This window comes from Stylophora pistillata, chromosome 2 (assembly GCF_964205215.1).
Source record: "Stylophora pistillata chromosome 2, jaStyPist1.2, whole genome shotgun sequence".
NCBI lineage: Eukaryota > Metazoa > Cnidaria > Anthozoa > Scleractinia > Pocilloporidae > Stylophora > Stylophora pistillata.
Genome location: NC_142520.1, coordinates 40,528,729 through 40,549,445, shown reverse-complemented (window position 1 = coordinate 40,549,445; position 20,717 = coordinate 40,528,729). Strand labels below are relative to the sequence as shown.

At 39.6% G+C, this 20,717-nt stretch overlaps 4 protein-coding genes across 6 annotated transcripts; 2 read left to right on the top strand and 2 right to left on the bottom strand.

Annotated features, from left to right (window-relative positions):
• Nucleotides 1-11: 11 nt before the first annotated feature.
• On the bottom strand, nt 12-3,068 carry LOC111333864 (failed axon connections homolog). Its single transcript, XM_022939496.2, has 2 exons — nt 2,646-3,068; nt 12-1,131 (listed from the first exon to the last, which is right to left on the bottom strand). The coding sequence occupies exons 1-2, from the start codon at nt 2,987-2,989 to the stop codon at nt 690-692; spliced, it is 786 nt and encodes a 261-aa protein (XP_022795231.2). The 5' UTR covers nt 2,990-3,068; the 3' UTR covers nt 12-689.
• A 2,554-nt stretch (nt 3,069-5,622) lies between these two features.
• Nucleotides 5,623-8,443, bottom strand: LOC111333872 (failed axon connections homolog). The gene is made up of 2 exons (XM_022939505.2): nt 7,610-8,443; nt 5,623-6,516 (listed from the first exon to the last, which is right to left on the bottom strand). Exons 1-2 carry the CDS (start codon nt 8,020-8,022, stop codon nt 6,087-6,089), a joined length of 843 nt encoding a protein of 280 aa, XP_022795240.2. The 5' UTR covers nt 8,023-8,443; the 3' UTR covers nt 5,623-6,086.
• A 150-nt stretch (nt 8,444-8,593) lies between these two features.
• Nucleotides 8,594-10,684, top strand: LOC111333871 (failed axon connections homolog). Its single transcript, XM_022939504.2, has 2 exons — nt 8,594-9,077; nt 10,121-10,684. The coding sequence occupies exons 1-2, from the start codon at nt 8,668-8,670 to the stop codon at nt 10,551-10,553; spliced, it is 843 nt and encodes a 280-aa protein (XP_022795239.2). The 5' UTR covers nt 8,594-8,667; the 3' UTR covers nt 10,554-10,684.
• Nucleotides 10,685-13,099: 2,415 nt separating this feature from the next.
• On the top strand, nt 13,100-20,717 carry LOC111333863 (uncharacterized). Of its 3 annotated transcripts, none has more exons than XM_088749838.1 (2): nt 13,100-14,810; nt 18,805-20,717. In XM_088749838.1, the coding sequence occupies exons 1-2, from the start codon at nt 14,769-14,771 to the stop codon at nt 20,179-20,181; spliced, it is 1,419 nt and encodes a 472-aa protein (XP_088605964.1). In that variant the 5' UTR covers nt 13,100-14,768; the 3' UTR covers nt 20,182-20,717. The 3 variants fall into 3 exon arrangements, with proteins under 3 accessions (XP_088605964.1, XP_022795230.1, XP_022795229.1); XM_022939495.2 differs by lacking the exon at nt 13,100-14,810 and adding an exon at nt 16,915-17,201; XM_022939494.2 differs by lacking the exon at nt 13,100-14,810 and adding an exon at nt 17,292-17,652.

Below are 20,717 nucleotides of genomic sequence, written 5' to 3'. Positions count from 1 at the left end.
CTCGCGCGTAGGAATCCAGAATGCGAGGGTTCTCTCCATGGAATCTCTGCTCTTTTTTAGGCAAAATGGGTATAGAAGCTGGGAAAGATGGATTACGATCAATCTTCATCAGATGCTGATTACTCAACAGAAGTTGAATGAGACGTGGAAAGGCTTACGTATAGTTGGCTGTTCAGTTGTTATTTTCTTCAGTTCTCTTTTTTTCTTTATTCGGGAGTGAAGGGAATAATAAATAATTTCTATATGAATAACAAAGACCTTGACGACGTAAAAATAAATCAAACACAATGTGGAGAATATTACTTAGCGAAGTATACCGCATTCACCCGGTTTATAGTTTTAGTAAAGTGGGTTCCGCTCTCGTTCAAAACAGGTGGAGTACGGAGTATAACGAAAACAGACCAATGGGACTTAGTAAAGGGTGACAGTCTGGCAGAGGTGAAGATTACAGTGATTAAGGGGAAAAATTCGGGACTTTGACGACCGACCGCTTTATACAGGTTCGACTGTATTTGTTTGTTCATTCGGCATGATATCATTTGTTTTTCTGTTCTCTATCACTACTTATGCACTTTGAGTCTTTTCCTTGAGATTAAGTGCTTTTTTTGCGGCCATTATGCGAATAAAGAAAATATTTAAGTGGCCGTTATGTGAATAAAAAAATATTTAGGTGTCGTCGCGCAGAAATTTCAAACAGAATTTGTATTTCTCGAGATGATTTCATTCCAGTCCGGGTAATAGAGCTCTCTTATCCTCTGAGCATGCCTGTGAAGGTTCTGTGCTTTTGTCTTGATAAGTTCATCAAACGGACTTTCTGGAAGATCCCAGGCAGATGCAGCAATGAAGGCAAACAGTGCTACATCAGCAAGGCAAGGTTTTTCTCCAAACAGAAATTTCTTTTTGCCTAAAATTTCCGATACTGCCAATAAATCTCTCTCAGCGATTCCATACAACTCTTGTTCCGAGTGTCGACCCATTCCATGTCCCCACAGATCCCGTTTGATTTTCTTCGTTATGTGGTGAGCTATCAGATGTTTAAGAGGGAAGACGAGATGACCAAACTTTTTAGTGAACAGCTTCCTTCGATATTCTGCTCCAAATGCAGACAACCAACGGCAATAAACAAGAGCCCTGTCAAAGATGAGAAATATTTAGGTGACAAAACTTTAGGCTCTGAATCCCTTTTTTACCTTAAGTTGACCACTTTCATTACCTTAACACTTTTGTGGCAGAGATTTTTCTTTTTTTTTTTAGCAGCGAAACTACTACCAGTCATGAGCGGCAAAGCCACGGTCGTTGGCTTTGCCGCTCACTCTCAGCGGTTTTGCTGTTTAAAAAAGAAAAAAACCCTTTGGCACCCAGCGCATTTTGTATTGAAATAGTATTAAGCTTATAGCCAACGGAATCTCAAAAAGATTCCTCCAATTGCTTCTATGACTGAGAGAATATTTTTCAGCAGTACAATCTCTAATGATTAAATCTGCAATATCCTGATATCCGTCGTGATGACGGAGGAAAAGGATATAAACTTATTTTCGCTTTAGAGAGGAAATTACCCGACGTTTAGAGAAAAATGAATATGTAATCGTTCGTATCACAATTTGAAGTCAGATTTTTATCACGACGTTTCGGCGACTGCTACACTGCCAGTTTTCGTCAGGTGACGAGGCCACTAGTTTACTTTTCGATACATATGGCACCTTCGTGTGCTGTTATTTGTGTGTTTTGGTTGTTGGACGGCTGATATCATTCTAGAGAAACTTCAATAAGAATTTCCTTGTGGAAGTGACCTTTGATCCCTTTTTCTAATTGGTATAACACGGCTATGTCAGTTACCCATTACTGTGGCCACCCTCAACTACTTGTGATATTTAAAGAACTACCGTAATACATAAATTAAATAATTAATTATGAGAAAGGTTAGTCTTAAAATCCTAAATTTTACAGTAGCCGTAGCCACTGATCCAATGTGTAAGTAAGGCCAAGTGATCAACTATGTTCCCACAAAAGTAAACAGAACTTCGAAGGGAAGCTCCGAATTAAGCTTAAATATTTCGCGCAAAATTGGTCGACCAAACTGATGTTTTGATATTAATTTTTGTCTCGGAACTACATGAAAAGGAAAAAAAACTCCGAAAGTTCGAAATCTAACACAAGCGTGGTGATGACCTGTTCAAAAGGCCATCGTGCTCTCTCTGGGATTGCTTTTTGCTACTTATTTCTATACGCTCAAGTGGGACTGGAAATGCCTCTCCAATTTGTCAGCCCCCTTACCGCCCTTTTCGCGGTTTTTTTTTTCTTCTAGCCAAAGTGAGCGAACGTCAGTTTTGAATGCCTAAAGGCAGTATACCATCAAGGCCCTTCGCTCCTATTTAGATCATCTTATGAAATCAGTACAAGTGAAAAGAAAAGATAACTGAGAACTCTCTACGATATAATCTACACGAATCGCCAATATTTGCACAGGCTCCAAATACTTTTCCATAACTTTATACCCTGTTTGATGAGCGTAATCACGAGATCCTTATGTGCCCTTAGCACAATACATTAAAATTCATGCTTTTATTGAGGAAGTCGGTTTAGGATACACAAATATAGTGTAGGGTAAGAAATTAAAACAAAATGACTTTTAAAGCTGCACTTACCAATAAGTGTTTTCCTCCAGCATGGTTCGAACACTGTGGGCGATGGCCTTTTCTGTGTCGTTCATATGAGAATCAATGTCCACTTTGAATTCCCGTTTCAGGAACTGGATACAGAAATTGGAATCAGCGATTTCTTGTCCATTAAACTCAATCCATGGCATTTTCCCCTTCGTAGAAAACTTCAAGCGATAGTCGTTTTGGTACGGGATTTTTGTCATACGAAGGAAAGTTTCCAGCTTCAGACAAGGCGGAGAACCATTGACTGATGACTCAGTCGGAGCAAACTGGTGCAAGGTAATTGTTTTTCGCTTGGCAGCGACCTTTTTCCTCTTAAATATCTGCATCTTAGTTAGGTTACAACTGGTGAACTGCTTAATCCAACTGGTTTAGATTTTCCGGCTAGAGCTGCGCTTTATTTATTACATACACTCAAGAGTGGATAATGTGTCCTTTCCTCATGAATAAAAGTATGTCTATTTTTAGTATTTCTATTAGCTTAGACATTGTACGCCGTAAATTTAACTTAAATACGCCATCGCTAAGATATGAAACTGATCCGCATTCTTCTCGACTTGAAACCACTTCTGCGCTAGATTGACGCAACTTTCAGGACGGTTTATCCCCTTAATACTTACCTTATTGTTATTCAGTTAAATTACTAGTGCTTTCCTTGTTCTCTCCCTGGAGAAGGAAAAGCAATCAAAGTAGTCATTTATAGTTTGTGCATCATGGAAACTCTTTTAACCTAAATGTCCGCGGGGGGCCATCATGAGCGGACCGTATATTGATCTTCCGAGATATCTAGATGTTCTTGATGCTAACAATAAATCAATAATTTTCATAAAAGTTGCTAGGTTCAGCTCAAACAAATTTCCTATCGTGACGAGTGCTATATGTTTTACTGAATTAACTTCGTATCGACCACGTTTACACAACCCTTCGAATTCTTATTTAGCTTCGCTTCATCTCTCCAAAGCCACTTGTTGCTTTCAGTTCCTCATGTAACACGTGGCGACGAGATATTCTTAAGAGGGTTAGAGAAACATTTTAGGAAAGACTTCCGGATCTCTGATAAAAAAAATGCAGTGTCAAGGTGATGAAAGCTTAACTAATAATTCTTTGTGAGTTCAGAAATCTAATTGAAAATGACCCCAGGCTCGGATTTGGCAAGTTTACAAAGTAACGAAAGTTCAACGTAATGTTTTCCTTTTCCGAACTAAAAAAGTGAACTAACAAGAGACCAATTTCTTGGAGTTTTAAACATAGGAGTGAATCCCACACAATCAGGTTTCATTTCCTCATATTCAACGTAATTTTTTTTTATCTAAATAACAAACCTATTAAGAAGAGAGGTTGATTCTTCCACAAAAATGGGGAAAACCCGTACGATCAGATTTCCATTTCCTCTAAATTCAAAGATTTTCGAATTTTCTAGAGAATTGTTTTTAAAGCATTACGGTTTCCTTTGTCAAATAGGCACCTTATGCTGTATCGGCTTCTGCCAAAGAGAGAGAGAATCGAGAATTTGCAGTTTTAAATCCAGTTCTACTCCTTTAATGCTTTAATCAGCGTTCAAAGTGATCACATCCCAGCGATTCAACTCAAAAAGACATGTAGACAGATTGGGTAGCGTTACCTAGACGAAGAAAACAACACAAAACAAAAACAGATTCTTCGTACTTGCGACGATGACACCTTTGCCAAAATTTATTCCCCAATTTCCGTGACGCACTCTCATGATGTAGAGTAAAAGAGGGCAAGTGTCAACAAAAGCTGTGTCGGGTGTCGGTGGGAGAGTATAACAAGATAATTTGGTTTTATCAAATGAGTTGATTATCTCAGTTTATAAAACCAAATTATTGAAATTGGCTCCGCAAAGGAAATTTTTTTTAACTTTATCACTCTTAAGGAAGTTTGTTTATTAGTATTCCGCAATGAAAAAGTATTGTTCGTAAGGTAAACCGCGCTATGACGTCTCAGGATGCGAGGTCAAACTGATTAGAGATTAAACGGATTTAACGCAAAAATACTTAATGACAATACTGGCAATAAAACAATTGAGTGTTTTAAATTTTTGTGGATTCTGCGAGTTGGCCGTAATACGCCAAGATAACAACTTATGCCACCTTTCTTTTTTGCTAGGGTAATCATCGTCTGCCGGTGTGCGTAAATAGACAAGTTTTACGTGCATGTAGGTATCACTGTTAGCAATGTAAACGAGGCTATTTTTGTTAAGCTATCCTCATTAGTAAGTTATGTTAGTCTTCTAAGTCATGTAAATAATATTTTTTATTGAAAAAGATGATTTTATATACTTTCAAGCATTTTAATTTCTGGTATTATATTATTATTTCAATTAGGCTCTTGTAAATCTCAGTTTTTTGCATGTATATATATTGTTTTCTCCCTGTGCATAGCTTTTATTCTTCTGTTAACATCTTTTGTGTTTGTCAAATTTTGATTGTGTATAGTAGGTCCACATCAGCCCTTCGGCTGCCAAACAATCTCAACCTACTTATCAAAGAAAGTTTACCTTACTTTACCTTTACCTATTTGTAATCATGAATTACCGAAACCGAGATCTGAGATATATCCCGAAGCCGAGAGGTTATAAACTGCCTATGGCTGAGGCAGATGACTCAGACGCGAGATTTCATAATTCATGACATCATGCGAAAACAGAATTCAATAATTGTTTTATACATTTCTTGAATAATCTTCGAAAGAAGACACACTACAAGGACGCGGAACTTTGAAACAAGGCATACTTTAAACTCGTCATGATAAATGCAATATCTGCTGCAGACTTGGGTTAACATGTCAACTTAACCCATTATTGAATATATTGAATGAATGCTCTCGACCAATCAGATTTCAACTTAACCCATTATTGTATATATTGATTGAATGCTCTCGACCAATCAGATTTTTCATCGTAAGTCTAATGTGTGTAATAAGACTTATGTACTGTAATGAGTCTATTCTGTATCACGTACAGTGTACTGTAATTTATTATTATTAGCATCATTTTTTATTCTGTGTTTTAAACAGTTTTTTTCCTGACATCAGGTGATCGTGAGTTTGTGCTTTAAATAGTTTGTTAGTGTATCATGGTGTTCGTCTTTTTGCAAAGCATAAATAAAAATAAGGAAAAAATTGTGTCATTATTTCTAAGATATTTAGAATTAGCAAAGGGATTTAAAGAAAGGGCCTCACTGCCGTTTGTTTCAACTTTTCGACAAAGTTTGCAGCGCCCTACTTCAACTTTGCTACAACCTAACTGTCTTGCAAAACGTCGATCGCACAATTGGTGCAAAGAGTAAGTAATAGTAAAGTGCAAATCCACGTATGTCGGTGCTCTTCTAACGGTCATCCAAATCCATTCGTTATGAATAAAAATAATAACAAACATAGGGAATAAAGAAAGATCTTTACGAGAATTCAGTCAGATTTAAGCTTCTCTGTGATTTCATCCCAGTCGGGATAGTAAAGATCTTTCATTTGCTGGGCATGCCGCTCAAGATTTGTTGCTTTAGTCTTGGTGAGCTCGGCAAAAGGACTTTGAGGACAATTCCACGTGGCACATGCAATAAAGGCGAAAAGAACAGCATCGGCGAGGCAGGGTTTATCTCCAAAAAGGAATTTCTTTTCCCCCAAAACTGCCGACGCCGCAAGGAGATCCCTCTTAGCTATTCCATACACGTCTTGTTCCGAGTGTCGCCCAATACCCTGGGACCACACATCTCCTCTACATCGCCTCTGTATAAAGTAGAATATCACATATCTGAGTGGCCAGGAAAAACTTCCAAACAGCTGCATTCGCGTGTACATGGCATAATCCGGTGAAAAAAAGCGGTAGTAAAAAAGGGCCCTGTAAAGGAAAAGCGAATGAACGTTAGGTTTTCACCTACGGTAGCTTGGTTAGGAAGTACTATGCAGCAGTGTTCCATAGACGCTCTGTCTGACCTAGTTGAACGGGTAATTTTACACACGAGACCGGCTCGATAAACGCCAGAGATTATCACTACCGTCCCGATGGGAAGGGATGTGTCCTGGATGGAATGCTAACCTATCACGTGGAGCAGGTAATTCCACTGCCACCCTCCCTCCTCCTCCTCCTTCCGCGCCCCCTCCCCCCTTAAAATGCTTTTCAATCAATAATTCAGCTGCAACTGACAACAACGATGGCAGCATCACAAACGAAAAACGGTAGTAGTGGAAGAAACTCAACCTTCCAGAGCATTGAGAAACACTAGAAACGGTAACAAGAAACAGAGATAACATCATGGACAACGACATTAATTGCTAAGTCAGCAAAAATAAACACTCTATGGCTTCATATTTCTCAGGCGCTTAGTGTGTTGTGCAAAAAGGTTTGAGACTCCAACATCGGTCGTCGTTTTAGAGGCTAGACTGAAAGGATTAATTCTAATCTAGGCAACAGCATAGCGACAAAAAAATTTTACCGGAACGAATGGGAGGATATTGGTCGCCTACGCCAATTTCTCAATTCACGAACAGCTGAACATCTCAACATCTCAACATCTGAACACGCGACAAATCAAGTTGGTTCCAGCAGTCTAGTTCGTTTGAGGCGAGTTTGTAAGTTCTCCATTGTAGATATAAGCAGTGAAATACAGAGATCACAATGCAACTGCTGGCACATATCGCCAGCGGCATTTAGGACGGTGCGTTACGTAATCCATCTTGAAAATTTGAAAATTGATATTAAGCGGTTTGCTTGCGACTCTTCAATGAATTTTTTCAACAAAGTACTGACTAGACTGGTAAACCAATACGAGACTCTACAAAAAAGAAAAATGCATGACTTACCCCCTCCCCTCTGAAGTGGTAATTACGTAATCATTCGAACCTCGCTCGTGTGGAAAAGCTTACGAGTGACTCTCACATTTGGATAAAGGAGAAATTTTGATGAAAGGAAAGAGCAGTGATACAACACTTACCAATACGTGTTCTCCTCCAACATGGTTTGAATGCTGTGAGCAAGTCCTTTCGCTTCGTCGCTCAAATGAGAGCAGTCGATGTCAACTTTGAATTCATTCCTTAAAAACCGAATGCAGAAATTGGAATCGGCAATTTCTTCTCCGTTGAACTCGATCCACGGAATTTTACCCTTTTTTGAAAATTTCAAACCATATCTGCTCTCGTATGGAATCTTTGCCATGCGAAGGAACGTTTCCAGTTTTAAACATGGCGGGGAGCCACTCAAAGATAAGGGTGAGGGAAGAAACTGGTGTAAGACAACTGTGCCAGGCTTAACAGGTCGTTTGTTCTGTTTTCTGCGCCGTCTTCTGGCTATGAAATAAATGATGAAGAGTGCAACAGTAATGATTCCAACAAGCAGTTCTGTTTTCATCGCGTTCTTCACAGGGCACAACTGGGATGTGTGCGAGAATAAATGCAAATAATAAATGAAATTTGTAACGCAATTCAAAAACTTTGCGAAGTGATGGTGGAGTATGCCGCCAGTGCTCGATGGGAGTTATACTAAATTGATTCTTCTCTAATTTCCCATTTGCACTTATAATGATGTTGAGTGCAACAGATGCAAAAAAAAAAACAACAAGTTGGGGAACTTGTCTGAAAATGAAATAATTTCTATTTCCTTTTTGTATTGCCTGAGAGGAAATGCTGTTTTGGCAATGCAAAGAGGCTTCTGGATCGTAAGGGAAACTTGTGTTTACCTTCTATGAAAAGTGGCTGGGAATTTAAAACAGATTGCAAAAAAATAGGGAAGCGAGAGGCGAGAAAGTTCACGCCGGTTTCAGTACTGGTATGCTAGAAGAAAATGTCACGTTAAACGGTGAAAAGACTCTTATCACTGATTTGTGAACTGATGCCTAACTAATGATTATTTGAATTAACCTTTTGAGCTATGCTTATCTTGATGCGATCATGACTCGGCATATGCAAAATTTGGGGTTAAAATCACGCTTGCGTGACAATCCCGCAACGGAGCGCTATCAATCAATATTCCCGCATACATCTTGCACTCAAAAAGATGCAGGTGTCACAGTACCTCGGTATCACTGCTGTCGTCGTTCTTTTCGTTTATATCATCGCGAAGACGTTTCAAGGGAAAAAAAGGAAGAGATCTGCCAAACCTGGAACGGTAGTTCTTCACCAGTTTGCTCCTACCGAGTTATGTGTGTCGGCCTCTCCGCCATGTTTGAAGTTGGAAACTTTCCTTCGCATGACAAAGATCCCGTACGAAAATGAATACGGTTTGAAATTCTCTAAAAAAGGGAAAATACCTTGGATTGAATTCAACGGGCAAGAAATAGCAGATTCTAATTTCTGTATTCAGTTCCTAAAGAAAGAGTTCAAAGTGGACATCGATTCTCATTTGAATGCAAATGAAAAAGCAATCGCTCGCACTGTTCGAACAATGCTGGAGGAAAATACTTACTGGTGAGTGAATATTGAACTACAATTTCAAGTGGCTATTGTATTTTGTGCTTTGAAATTACTGAGAGTCCCTAAAAGCTCGAAATAAAATAACAAGTGTATTTTAGAAAATACGCTTGCAGCGATACGCTTCGTTGATTCGCAGATGCCATTTTAAAATTGTCGGGTCAGGATCAAGTTTAATCGTTTCATTCTTCAAAACAAGGTCTTTATTGATAAACTGTGTAGGAGTTTTCTACGTTATACCGCCTGAATTGTTCCTAACCCCTCCCCACTTACTCTTCCCGAACAAGGGGGGAGGGGAAGAGGATTCCTTAATTGATCGTAATTTACTCAAAGTGTCTGATATGTTTGGTGAATCTCGAACAATTTTACAATTCTGCCTCTTGGAAAGGGTTTCTCTTTTAGAACGCCTTGGCCACCGATAGAGACTAGCATCTAATTTCTCCTTACCATATCACCCCTAAATCAAACATTAAGGTCAGGAGAATAAAGGAAAAGATCACCACCTTGAGAAGTTCTTTAAGGGTGAACAAACTCTGCTTGTATGAACACCAGTGTAACAGGTTAAAATGGGAATTTTCAATACACTTCGTGTTGTATTAGTTAAACAAGGTCGAGGTTCCAGGACTCCAGCGGTGGCTGCTTTTCTTCCCCCTCTAGGATACCCTACGAGCAAAAATGATCACACCAACGGGAATTGGGGAGAAATGTAGATGATACGCTGTTAGCGTTAGGCGCACTTTTTCATTGCAAAGTGAAGGTCACGTGTCACGTAAAGCCCTAGAACTATCAGAGGTACGCCCATGATAACTGCCAATATTTATTTTGTGCTTTCAGGGAAACTAGGTAATTTTAACTGATAACCTTTGCTTATATCCTACCACCTCGAAAATTATCCTGATCTCTCCCAATAACACGGTTTTACTCATTGCAAGGTTTTTTTTGCTCTGAAATTCCAAGGAAGATCACTTGTCTATCCCTCACCCGTACATAGCCACCATAGCCGTACCTGTGCGACCCTGTGATTTGTGGTTTATTTACAGGACCCTTGTGTACTACCGATTCTTTACTCCCAGCTTTGCCGAAAGAGCACGCGAAATATTGTTTGGTCATCTCATCATGCCGATCAAATATCTTGTATACTATATGATTAAGAGAAAGGTCAAGAAAGATTTATGGTCGCACGGAATTGGTCGACACTCTGAGCAGGAGGTCTATGGAATAGCAGAGAGGGATCTTCTTGCTGTGTCAGAAATTCTGGGGCAGAAGAAATTCCTATTTGGTGAAAAGCCTTGTCTTGCTGACGTTGCAGTATTCGCTTTCGTCTGCGGAGCAACTTTGGAATGTCCACAAAGTCCCTTTGCAGAGCTCACCAAGTCTAAGGCCCAGAATCTTCAAAAACACGCCCAGCGAATGAAGGAGCTGTATTTTCCAGACTGGGACGATATCATTTCCAAGAAACCTAAGTCTAGTTAAAGGAGATTTCCGGAAATGTCACGACCTCGTTCGCTCTGACGAAGGGCTAAAGCTCGAAACGTCAGCTTTGTAACTCTTTACGATGGCCAGTTTACATTATCAACTCAGTTAATAAAACCAAAATCATAACATTCTTAGTTGCGATTTAAGCGCCTTTGTATGACTTACAAGGAATAATAATAATAATAATAATAGCAATAATAATACAAGATTTATATAGAATAGTTTCGGTTCTTTATCCGGCAATAACTTCTACTCTGTGAGAGAAAAAGTAAGCTAAATCTTACATATACGGCAAACGCGAAACAGATTAGGTAGTTAGATTAAGCACCGCGAAAACGGCGAACGCTGAACTTCGGCTAGCCGTTTGTCGTTCGCCGTTCCGTCCGCGATGTTCGTCTGTTTAAGCTTCCCGACGTCACGGCAGAACAAATGTTCTCGTTCTCCATTCACTGCGGCTAGAAATAATGGATACAAAGAAGTAATGTATTTTCGCTTGAATTTGAACTCTATTAGCTTTACAAGCAGTCCATATCGAAGTAAGATGATAAACGAAGCTTAGCTATAAAAGAAAGCGATCAAAAATGTAGAAATAGTCGGTAAAAATTGGCTGCAAATACTCACGTTTTCGCGTTCCCTACAGACGTGAAAAATGTCGTCCTCGAGTAGAAACGGCGACCGGCAAACGGTAAACGCGGGAAATGTCAGGTCACGTGACCCTCTCTGCCGTTCGCGGAAAAAAATACGTGGTGCTTAATCTCTCTATTACTTTCAAATAGAAACGGAAAGCGCAACCGGCAAACGTGAAAAAATGGCGGGAAAAACAAGGTCATGTAGTCACTCTTGCCGTTGGGGTTGCGCCAAGTTTGCTCAAAATAAGGGCAAGACGCTTTGTTCGTTGCTTGTATTCACACAACTACCTGGGTTTAGGTATTTCGAACAAGAAATAAAGAACGCAGTATTTTTCGCTCGGTTTACTTAGGCTTCTAGATCCTATGTACTTTTGCGTACTTGGAAAAACGACAACGCCACGCGCCTGTAAATTCCACCGCATTACCTCAGAGTTTCAAAAGGCTCTCTATGAACAGTAGAAGTCTAAACCCGCACACATGTAGAGGATGTTGAGATATCATTTAACAAACGACGCGGAAGCTGAAATACCCTGTACTCTGGCTTCTAGCCGTTACCATTCAAGTCGATCCAGTTAGCACTGAACACAAATGTGAAATAACTATTCTATTGCTCTTGTGCCTTGTGAACCAGTTCGTAATTCTTCGTCCAACGGCAAGCTACTTGACTAGGACTCTTTCATTGAGTTGATCTTTGTAGTAATAACTGTCCAAAATGCAAAAAGACGATTGGGGTCATTAGCGGGCTTAAAAAAAGTTGTGGCAGCGTTGACCTTAAAGAATGCGTCTTGTTTCTGGCTGTCAAAAAAATAAAAGAAATTAAAATTATCCCTTCTGATCTTTGTTCTTTTAAGTATTGGGAGAAATGTTACTCACCTCCAACAAGATAATATAAACAGTTAAAATTCTCTTTCCTCTCATGATTTAAAAGGCAACAGACACATTGACCTTAGACCAGGCAAGGTACGTCAAACAGGATCACTCTCTCCAACATGAGGTACTGAATTATGAACTACAGATAATTTGTTAGCACCCAATGCAAAGACACAGATATTTTAAAAACACAATGAAAGATAGATGACATTGTCATCCCTACACGTTTTTATTTCTTTCTTTCTTTTTTTTTTCTTTGTTTAGAAAAATACTTCAGAAGGACAACATCCGGATTAAAAAATATCTATAGAAAAAAATTAGCTATTGAGCGCTAAATGAAAATGTCTTCCGCTGAATGTTTGCATACGTTACTAACCATTGAAGCCGGATGACTGGTCACTGATGACTTTGAAATGTTAGTTCAACTCCTCTGAGAATTTGAAAAACAACCTGTACCGCTAACAACTAATTCGCGACTCTACATATTCATTTGCAACTTTTTTTATTATTCTAGGCCAGCGATATTCCATTGAGGACAGGAATATCCGTGAACTTTGCAAGGAGAAGGAGCGCGGGAAAGCGACTAAGATTTCACTTTGAGTGTCACGTCCTGCATTTGGGGCCGACCATTTAACTTTTGAGGGGGGGGTGGGTGATTTCTGGTCATCAAGAAATTTTTTTCCTAGCAATCTGCTGTGCAGGATATTTTTTTTCCGTTCTAAATGTCTTTTTTCTTTTGTTACATTTGGGCTGCATGCAATTTTTTTCTTCCGACAAGCGCTTGCAGAAAACTTTTTTTTCAAAATCACCCACCCACCCACCCCCCCCCCTCAAGATTTAAAGGGAAAGTACGGTCTAGAAAAAGTTTGCTTAGATCAAAAGTTCCTTTCTTGAATTCTCCTAACTGGCTATTCATTTGGGCTAAAAGCGTTTTAGTTGCGAACAATTACGTTCCAAAAATCGGCATTTTCAAATTGAAATCCGCCATCTTTGTTATGACGTAGCAATGGGCAAACATGCTAAATTACATTGCTTGCTGAAGCGGATGTAAACAAGGAAAACAACGGCAATGGGGGCGCCACCTATTGAATTCTCGACTTAGATTTTAATCTGAGGGGATGTAGTACATCCATTTATGTTTCAAACGAAACATGGCTCGTCTTCAGGGGAAGGAGATACTTCTGTTTGGGAGAAAGACAGAGAGAAAGTCAAGAAAATGAATTTCAAGAAGAAACGTCGACCCGCTCAGTCCCTCACGTCTTGGAAATCGCGAGTGGTTCTCTTGCGGCAACTGTCAAGAGAAACCTACGGAAAACGAGAATGTATGCTCCTAATAAGAATTAAATGTACTAGGACACCGACTCAATTTGAAAGGCAAAGGTTTTTTCTTCAAACAAATCCTAGCTGTGGAGTGATAGTTACTTTGCTAAAGAAGACCGCAGTGCCCGCTACGGATTCATTTTATACTGCTACCTCGGGATGAGACGAACTATTTTTGCAGTTACAGGAACCCAGCTTCGGTGTATGGACGGAACACGAGCCATCTGGAACTAAGATCAGCCCCAGTTGGCAGGCAACCAGTTAGAAATGCTAGACTTGAAGATCATTCTTCGTATGCGTAAACACTGACAAAATTGATTACAAAAACTAAGTTGCCAAAATTAATTTGGTATAATTTGGCATTAATTTGGCTAACTTTTATTTAATATTTTACTTTCCTGTAGCTTGTAGAGGCTTACACCTTTTCCTTTTGAATTTTAGTATGTATTTTTACATTCAACATGTTAACAGGACAGTTCACCTCATTTCCACTATTGGGAGTATTAGAAATTGTTTCCACAATAGGTCAAACTAGTCAACAAGGCCGAAGTGCCGAACAAAGTTTGACTATTTACGTATGATGCACAGTTTGACTATTGCCACGTCACAATGACGTAAATCAAAGATGGCGTTTTTCTGACCACGAAAGTTGTAAAAATGGGTAACTTCGAAGCGCTCTTGTGGCTAATACAAAGCAAACTAGACAAAATGGCAGTTATTTTCGAACTCCTGAGGAAAAAGTCTTTCAATTGAGATAAAATTTTTCTAGACCGTACTTTCCCTTTAAATGGTCGGCCCCTTAGAGCTTTTGTTTGAAGTGTTTGTGGGATACTTTGACTTGCGGCTTTGCGACGTGCCTCTGTGGTAACGTGCCTGGCCTGTCTGTTTTACAACCCTCAACTCAGAACTTAGATTTCAGATTTCCGGAAGACATCTTAATCACAAAGCAAACAGAGCAGTTCGTGATGGTTTTGTTTCGTGCGATTGAAGCAACAGTTATTAAAAACAATTGTTCGCCTAAGGCTCAGCGAATTTTGGTTGAATAATCCCCGTGGCGAATTAAGTCGTAAATTCGTTTTATTGCGGAAACCGTGAAATGTAAAATAATGCATGACCTTTGTACAATATCGTATAGAATAACTCGAAAGAGTCAAGGTTAGGAGAGAGGAAGTTTTTAAAAGTTAACTTCCTTAGGAACATTTGAACATTCATGAACGCTGATTATCTACAGCTTCAACTGACACGTATGTTGATTTAATTACAGTTAATTATATAACATTTCCTGTGTCTACTACTTGTCAAAAAGTTTCAACAAATTTTGAACTGACATGGAAATTTTTCAGTTACCGATTAAAGAGGCGCATTAACAGTTGGCTTACTAACCCTAATCTTAATGGGGGACATATTTGAAAAGGACAGGGCTCAAGCAAGGAAGGTACTTAAACCATAGCGATCCATAGATCATAACAACAATGTTAAGCTATTCTGAAAATTTTCAAAAACTGTGCGCCGGGTCCTTCACGAAGATAAACATTCCAAATTGCACACATAATTAGACAGCTACATTGTTGTGTTTACATTTGAGCTTTAAACTAGGTAAACAGTTGGTTACATTCGTTTTGTATTTATACTGGATCAGTTGGCGTTTACACACTGAAAATGTTTACCTTGGTATGTAAACTCTGGTACCTCGATAAAACGTTCGAGTCTAAATACGGCGTAATAGTAACATGCTACGTGAATTGGAGTCACATTGATCAAACTAGCAATTAGCTATTAATGAATATCATGTTTAATCAGGTGATCAGATGAGTAGTGAAGGTTTTTTTTTTTACTCCCAAACACCTCCTTGTTTAAAATTTATATTAACTTTAGTAGCTAACGCAATTACTGGTAACCCAGTAGTTTACCTTGTGGGCTGTAAACAAATAATTCAAATTGAACATAATATTGTTAAGAATCCCAACTGGCCGGAGGCAAACCAGTCGGCTATTTACAAGCATGGCCGAGGAATTGAACTCGGAGCTACCGTGAAACAAATCCAGGGAGTGCTCAGAGCGGGACTTGAACCCGAGAACGACGGATTGCGAGTCCGACACGCTGACCACTCGACCACGCTGCCTCCCGTTTCTTTACATTTATCCCCGGCATTTGACTTGGCTGACGGTTCTTGTTAACGAAGTTTGTCTCTTGATATTTGTCATAAGACGGTTTTCTGATGATCTATTCTTTTCTCATACTTGCGCTCCGTTTCAAATGAAAGAATCATAGAACCTCTTTAGGATGGAGGCATCATTGGGGTCTATTAGAAATCGCAAAACCGTAGGAAAAAAAAACATCTTCCAAAAACCACAAAACCGAAAAAAGAAAAAAAAGTTGATGAGAACCGAAAACTGGATGCGCAATCATCACCAAATGGATAACTTTTCACATCCCAGTCATCAAAACCCTAATAGATCCGATACAGAGGTTTCACAACTATTCAAGATCAAATGAATAAAAGGAGAAAGTTTCTCAATAAACTGTGGTACTGCGTCAGTGGAGGAGTATAACACGGTAATCATGGTTTTACTGAACTGAGTTTAATTTGCAACTAATGTAAAGTGGCCACCGTAGAGAGTTTCAAAGCTGACGTTTCTTCAAAGCTGACGTTTCTTCAAAGCTGACGTTTCTTCAAAGCTGACGGTTCTTCAAAGCTGACGTTTCCTCAAAGCTGACGTTTCTTCAAAGCTGACGTTTCTTCAAAGCTGACGTTTCTTCAAAGCTGACGTTTCCTCAAAGCTGACGTTTCTTCAAAGCTGACGTTTCCTCAAAGCTGACGTTTCTTCAAAGCTGACGTTTCTTCAAAGCTGACGTTTCATTAGAGCCCGGAATGGAGGAATCGCGGGTTGTATGTGTTCATATGCATAAACTAACACTTAGTTAGTATGCACTGTGGCTGAAAAGCCCCTAAGGGGAAGCTTCAATTTACGTATTTTTTTATGGTGGCGAGAAATACTAGAACAAATAAGTTGAATGAAAAGCTTTCGTAGATACCTGTCGATCAATTTGTTGGGCACGATGATGGTGGCCCGCTTGAACGACAGAAACAGAATAGAACCTGGTGCATTGCCTCTGGTTTGTCAATTTACAAGAATATGCGTAGCAGCTAGAGGGGAGAATTTGCAATCTGATCTTGGGAGTTAAAGAGCTAACGTGATATGCTTGAATATAAAACGTCAGCGTTTTTCAAAGTCTCCCTGTCCTAACTATTTTGCGGCAAAGAATTGCTTTGTTAGGACCTTGAATGTACTTCACAGAGCACGGGCTCTACGTGCAGTACGCAAGGTTCATCCGGATGTTTTTAAAACACAATATGTTTAGCTGATACAGGCGCTATGAAGGCGCATCTAGTATCTTTTGTTATTCAACATTTATTTGATTATTTAAAACAATTACAAGTAATATTTTATTGTGATATTTTAGTGCCCACTCTTGCGTTAACCTGCATAGATTTGCATTCCAAATAATAAGAAGTGAGCCTTTCTAGCGTTCTCTTGGTGACCTTTGTACACTTGGACAAATTTCAAAGCGAACGGGAACTGCGCAAAGTTCGTGCGTTTGTCATTTCCTTGTACCAAATGCCTTCCCATCCGGGCCCTTCTGTTAGTCAATAAGCACGTATCCTTCATCGCTATTCATGAAATACGGTTAGCTGAAGTACCGTCTTATACTGCGTCAATAGCCCAATGCATTGTCACCTATCAACATCAGCATAAAGATTACATAAATCCGAGGCCGGCGTTCGTCATTTTTACCGCTTAACAGCCTCTCTTAGTCTTCCAAGGTGAGTACTTATTGAGATATCCGCAAAGGGTGACAGTTAATCACTCTGAAAACACGTAATTGTTTTTTAAAACTTTATATCGAAGTTTTCTTCTAAAATGTGACGGTTAGTTTGATACTGACAACGGACGAAGTTCGTTTCGTCTGAGAAAAATTCCATAATTACAACGATCAGTAAAGATTCTTTTCCTTTTAAATTTGACGGGACGTATTCGTACTTAATTCTTGGGATTATCGGGAAAGTCATAAACTGTAAATGTCAAGAGATATGTTGAAATCGTTTCTTTTTATGGTTGAGTGGCTCGTTGACTGGCTACGTCAGAATACGACATGATTAGCATAGTAGACATAGCTCAGTTCCGCTACAAAGCGCACTGATAAAATATACGGGGCAGATGGAGTACCTTGGGAGACAGACACGCAACAGGATCACTTCTTTGGAAAGTAAAAAGGTAGAAGAAAGGACAGGAGATTAGCGTGTTACATTGGTTCACTATTCTTTCAAAACATCCGTCTGAACTTTGATTAGCGAGTGCTGTCACTAAGAAAGTCAAGCTCACGCTAGCTTTCTCCGCATAGTTCCACTCGATTGTTGAACTTTATTCGAGCATGCTAAACGCGATATTTATCAAAATTAACTCAATAAGCAGCCACGGCAAACCATTGAAGCGTTACTGCTCAATGACAGCAAAGCAATTACAGACAAATAGTACGAACTCGGCGACGTTTGCTCGCATAACTCGCCAATTTAGATTGCCCGTAAGCTACTTTTCCCTCTAACAAATTGATCTTATGCCGCAGCTCGCTGATGATATAGAAATGCAGTGAAAGATAAAAAGTGGCAGACGAGGCGAAGCTCAGTGTGTTATTAATATTCTAACCGCATTTTAACGTCTTTGTGAGCTATTACTGTAAAGACCCACGGACGGCTACTGACATGGAATCTATTTGGTTTTTTTTTTTTGTTTTTTTTTTTGCTTTTTTTATAATGACAAAGTAAACTTTTGTTGATGGTGACGTCATCTGCGCGTCTGTCTTCCAAAAGATCGTAAGAACCAATCAAATTGCGTGTAACAGTCAGCTGATCCTATACATATAAAATAAACGGATTTTTTTCAGTTTAAAGGCCAATGTACAATGTTATGTAGAAGTAGGTAAATCCAACGTGAAAAAGCTCTTGCCTTCAAAAATCCTGCTTTTCTGGTATTTATCATAGAGCTCTAAAACGTCTTTACAATTCAGCTCTGAGTTTTTTTGGCGAAATAAATTGAAAACTCTAAATAAAACGTCGAATTTTATGTTTGTTTTTTTGTTTTGTTTTGTTTTGTTTTTTGTTTGTTTTTGTTTGTTTTTGTTTGTTTGTTTGTTTGCTTGTTTTTTTAATGCCGAACAGATTAAGTTGTAGACTTTCAGACTTGGAAATCCCAGGTGCAACTACAAGTGCACACCAGGCTCTATTAAGTCCGCAATACATACAAAAAGGTGACCTCACCGTTAAGAAACACCCAAAAATGCTGAAATACGTCCTTCTACTTTCCCTTTTTCCATACTGTTTTTGTTTAAGTCCTCACAAACAATTTCCATTCCTTTTCACTTTATTCAAGCTCCACGTCATGGCACCTAACACCGTCCAACGAAAAGGTGCAATCACAAAGGCACCACAGAGTAATGGAAGGTTCATCACTGAGACGGAGTTAAAAGAACACAATGGAACTAACGGCTGCCAGACCTGGATAGCGATCAAGGACAGAGTTTACGATGTTTCCAGTTTTGGTGTAGAGCATCCAGGAGGTACCATCATTTTCACGCACGCGGGCCAAGATGCCACCGATGTGTTCGGCGCATTCCATCCTGCCTCAGCGCACAAATGGTTACCTCGGTTTTACATTGGTGACCTGGTGAAGGATTCACGCATAACTCCCTCAGATTCCCAAAAGGAGACAGAGTACAGACAGGATATCATAGCAATGAAGTCGGAGCTGATGAAGGCTCGTGCATTTGAATCCTCAAAGTTGTATTACGCATTCAAGATTGCCTCCAATGCTGCCATATTGGCTGCTGCAGTGGCTGCAATTTTAGTACTCAATGGATTTGCTGGTGCAATCATAGGCGGTGTTCTTATGGCTCTCTTCTGGCAGCAGAGTGCCTTCCTGGCTCATGACTTCCTCCATCATCAGGTATTCACCAACCGCAGCTACAACAACTTAGGTGGCCTTTTCTTTGGCAACATATGGCAAGGCTTTTCAACCTCTTGGTGGAAGGCCAAGCACAATCACCATCACGCATCCACTAACGTGGTGCACACCCAAGCCGGAGGAGACCCAGATATTATGACGATGCCATTCCTGTTGTGGTCAGAGAAGATCATCGAAGGCGACACAGAAGATCTTAAGGACCTTCCAAAGTTTATGGTCAGGTATCAAAAGTTCTTCTATCTGCCGCTGAATGCAGCTGCTCGTATATCATGGCTGCTGCAGTCACTCCTCTTTCAACTGGAGCCTGTGCATAAATATGTAGGTGGTTTGCGTATGAAAATCGCCGAGATTTCTACAATGGCTATCCATTACCTTTCGGTGGCATTCATCACGTCACTCCTAGAAACGGCCACCTCAAGAATTGTTTTCCAACTGACATGTCAGTCACTCGGTGGGATTTTTCTCGCTATTATTTTCACCGTCGGTCATTATGCAATGGAGATGTTCACAAGCGAGGAAATGAATGACACTGATTTCGTCCGCCTTCAAGTTCACTCCACCTGCAATATCACGCCCACGGTCTTTAACACGTGGTTCAGCGGTGGTCTGGCATACCAGGTAGAACATCATATATGGCCTACTTTACCTCGTCACAGTTTACCTCTTGCATCGAAGATTTTGAGGCGCTTTTGTTCCAAACACAACATTCCTTACACCGTTAAAGGACTGATTGAAGGAAACTTGACCGTTTTTCGGCTGCTTTCGCAAATTGGAAAGAGATTTTGATCTTTTTTGTACAGACAGTGTGATAACTACCGACAGCTCGTCGCCAACTTTATGCTTTGAATTTTTTTATTTTTATTTTTTTATTTTCCAAACATATAGGCCTATTTATTCAATTTGGAGTGTTATAATATATAACTTTTTGCTTGGGCCTGACCCTCTCAATCCAAATATCTCGATACTGTGTGCCGTACATTTTTGTGATTCTAGTTCTGAAAAATCGGGTTAAAATCAAGCTGTCTCGTTGCTTAAAATTGTTCTTTCTACTTCTAAAATTTTGCTTGATGTGAATGATATTATTGATATTAGGACAAATTTCTCGTTTGTTCTCGAAGCTTAGCTTCTCGGGAAGCTGTTCACTTCTCGGACCCAAACTCTCTCAGCCATAGACACTATCAGCCGGCATATCAGCTGCCCTATTCCCTAAAATATTTCCAAAATAAAATGAATGCGTTGAAGGGTGTAAAGTGTAAAACATTCAATTTTCTGCCATAATCTCCAAAAGAAAATGAATGTAATAAAGGGTGTAAAACATTCAA

Bases quoted from the DNA above. Each gene is read 5' to 3' on its own strand.
- LOC111333864 (XM_022939496.2), bottom strand. From the start codon at position 2,989: ATGCAGATATTTAAGAGGAAAAAGGTCGCTGCCAAGCGAAAAACAATT. The intron at 1,132-2,645 runs GTAAGTGCAGCT...CATCTTTGACAG, and splicing joins CTGGAGGAAAACACTTATTG to GGCTCTTGTTTATTGCCGTT.
- LOC111333872 (XM_022939505.2), bottom strand. From the start codon at position 8,022: ATGAAAACAGAACTGCTTGTTGGAATCATTACTGTTGCACTCTTCATC. The intron at 6,517-7,609 runs GTAAGTGTTGTA...TTTCCTTTACAG, and splicing joins TTGGAGGAGAACACGTATTG to GGCCCTTTTTTACTACCGCT.
- LOC111333871 (XM_022939504.2), top strand. From the start codon at position 8,668: ATGCAGGTGTCACAGTACCTCGGTATCACTGCTGTCGTCGTTCTTTTC. The intron at 9,078-10,120 runs GTGAGTGAATAT...GTTTATTTACAG, and splicing joins CTGGAGGAAAATACTTACTG to GACCCTTGTGTACTACCGAT.
- LOC111333863 (XM_022939494.2), top strand. From the start codon at position 17,596: ATGGAGTACCTTGGGAGACAGACACGCAACAGGATCACTTCTTTGGAA. The intron at 17,653-18,804 runs GTAGAAGAAAGG...ACTTTATTCAAG, and splicing joins CTTCTTTGGAAAGTAAAAAG to CTCCACGTCATGGCACCTAA.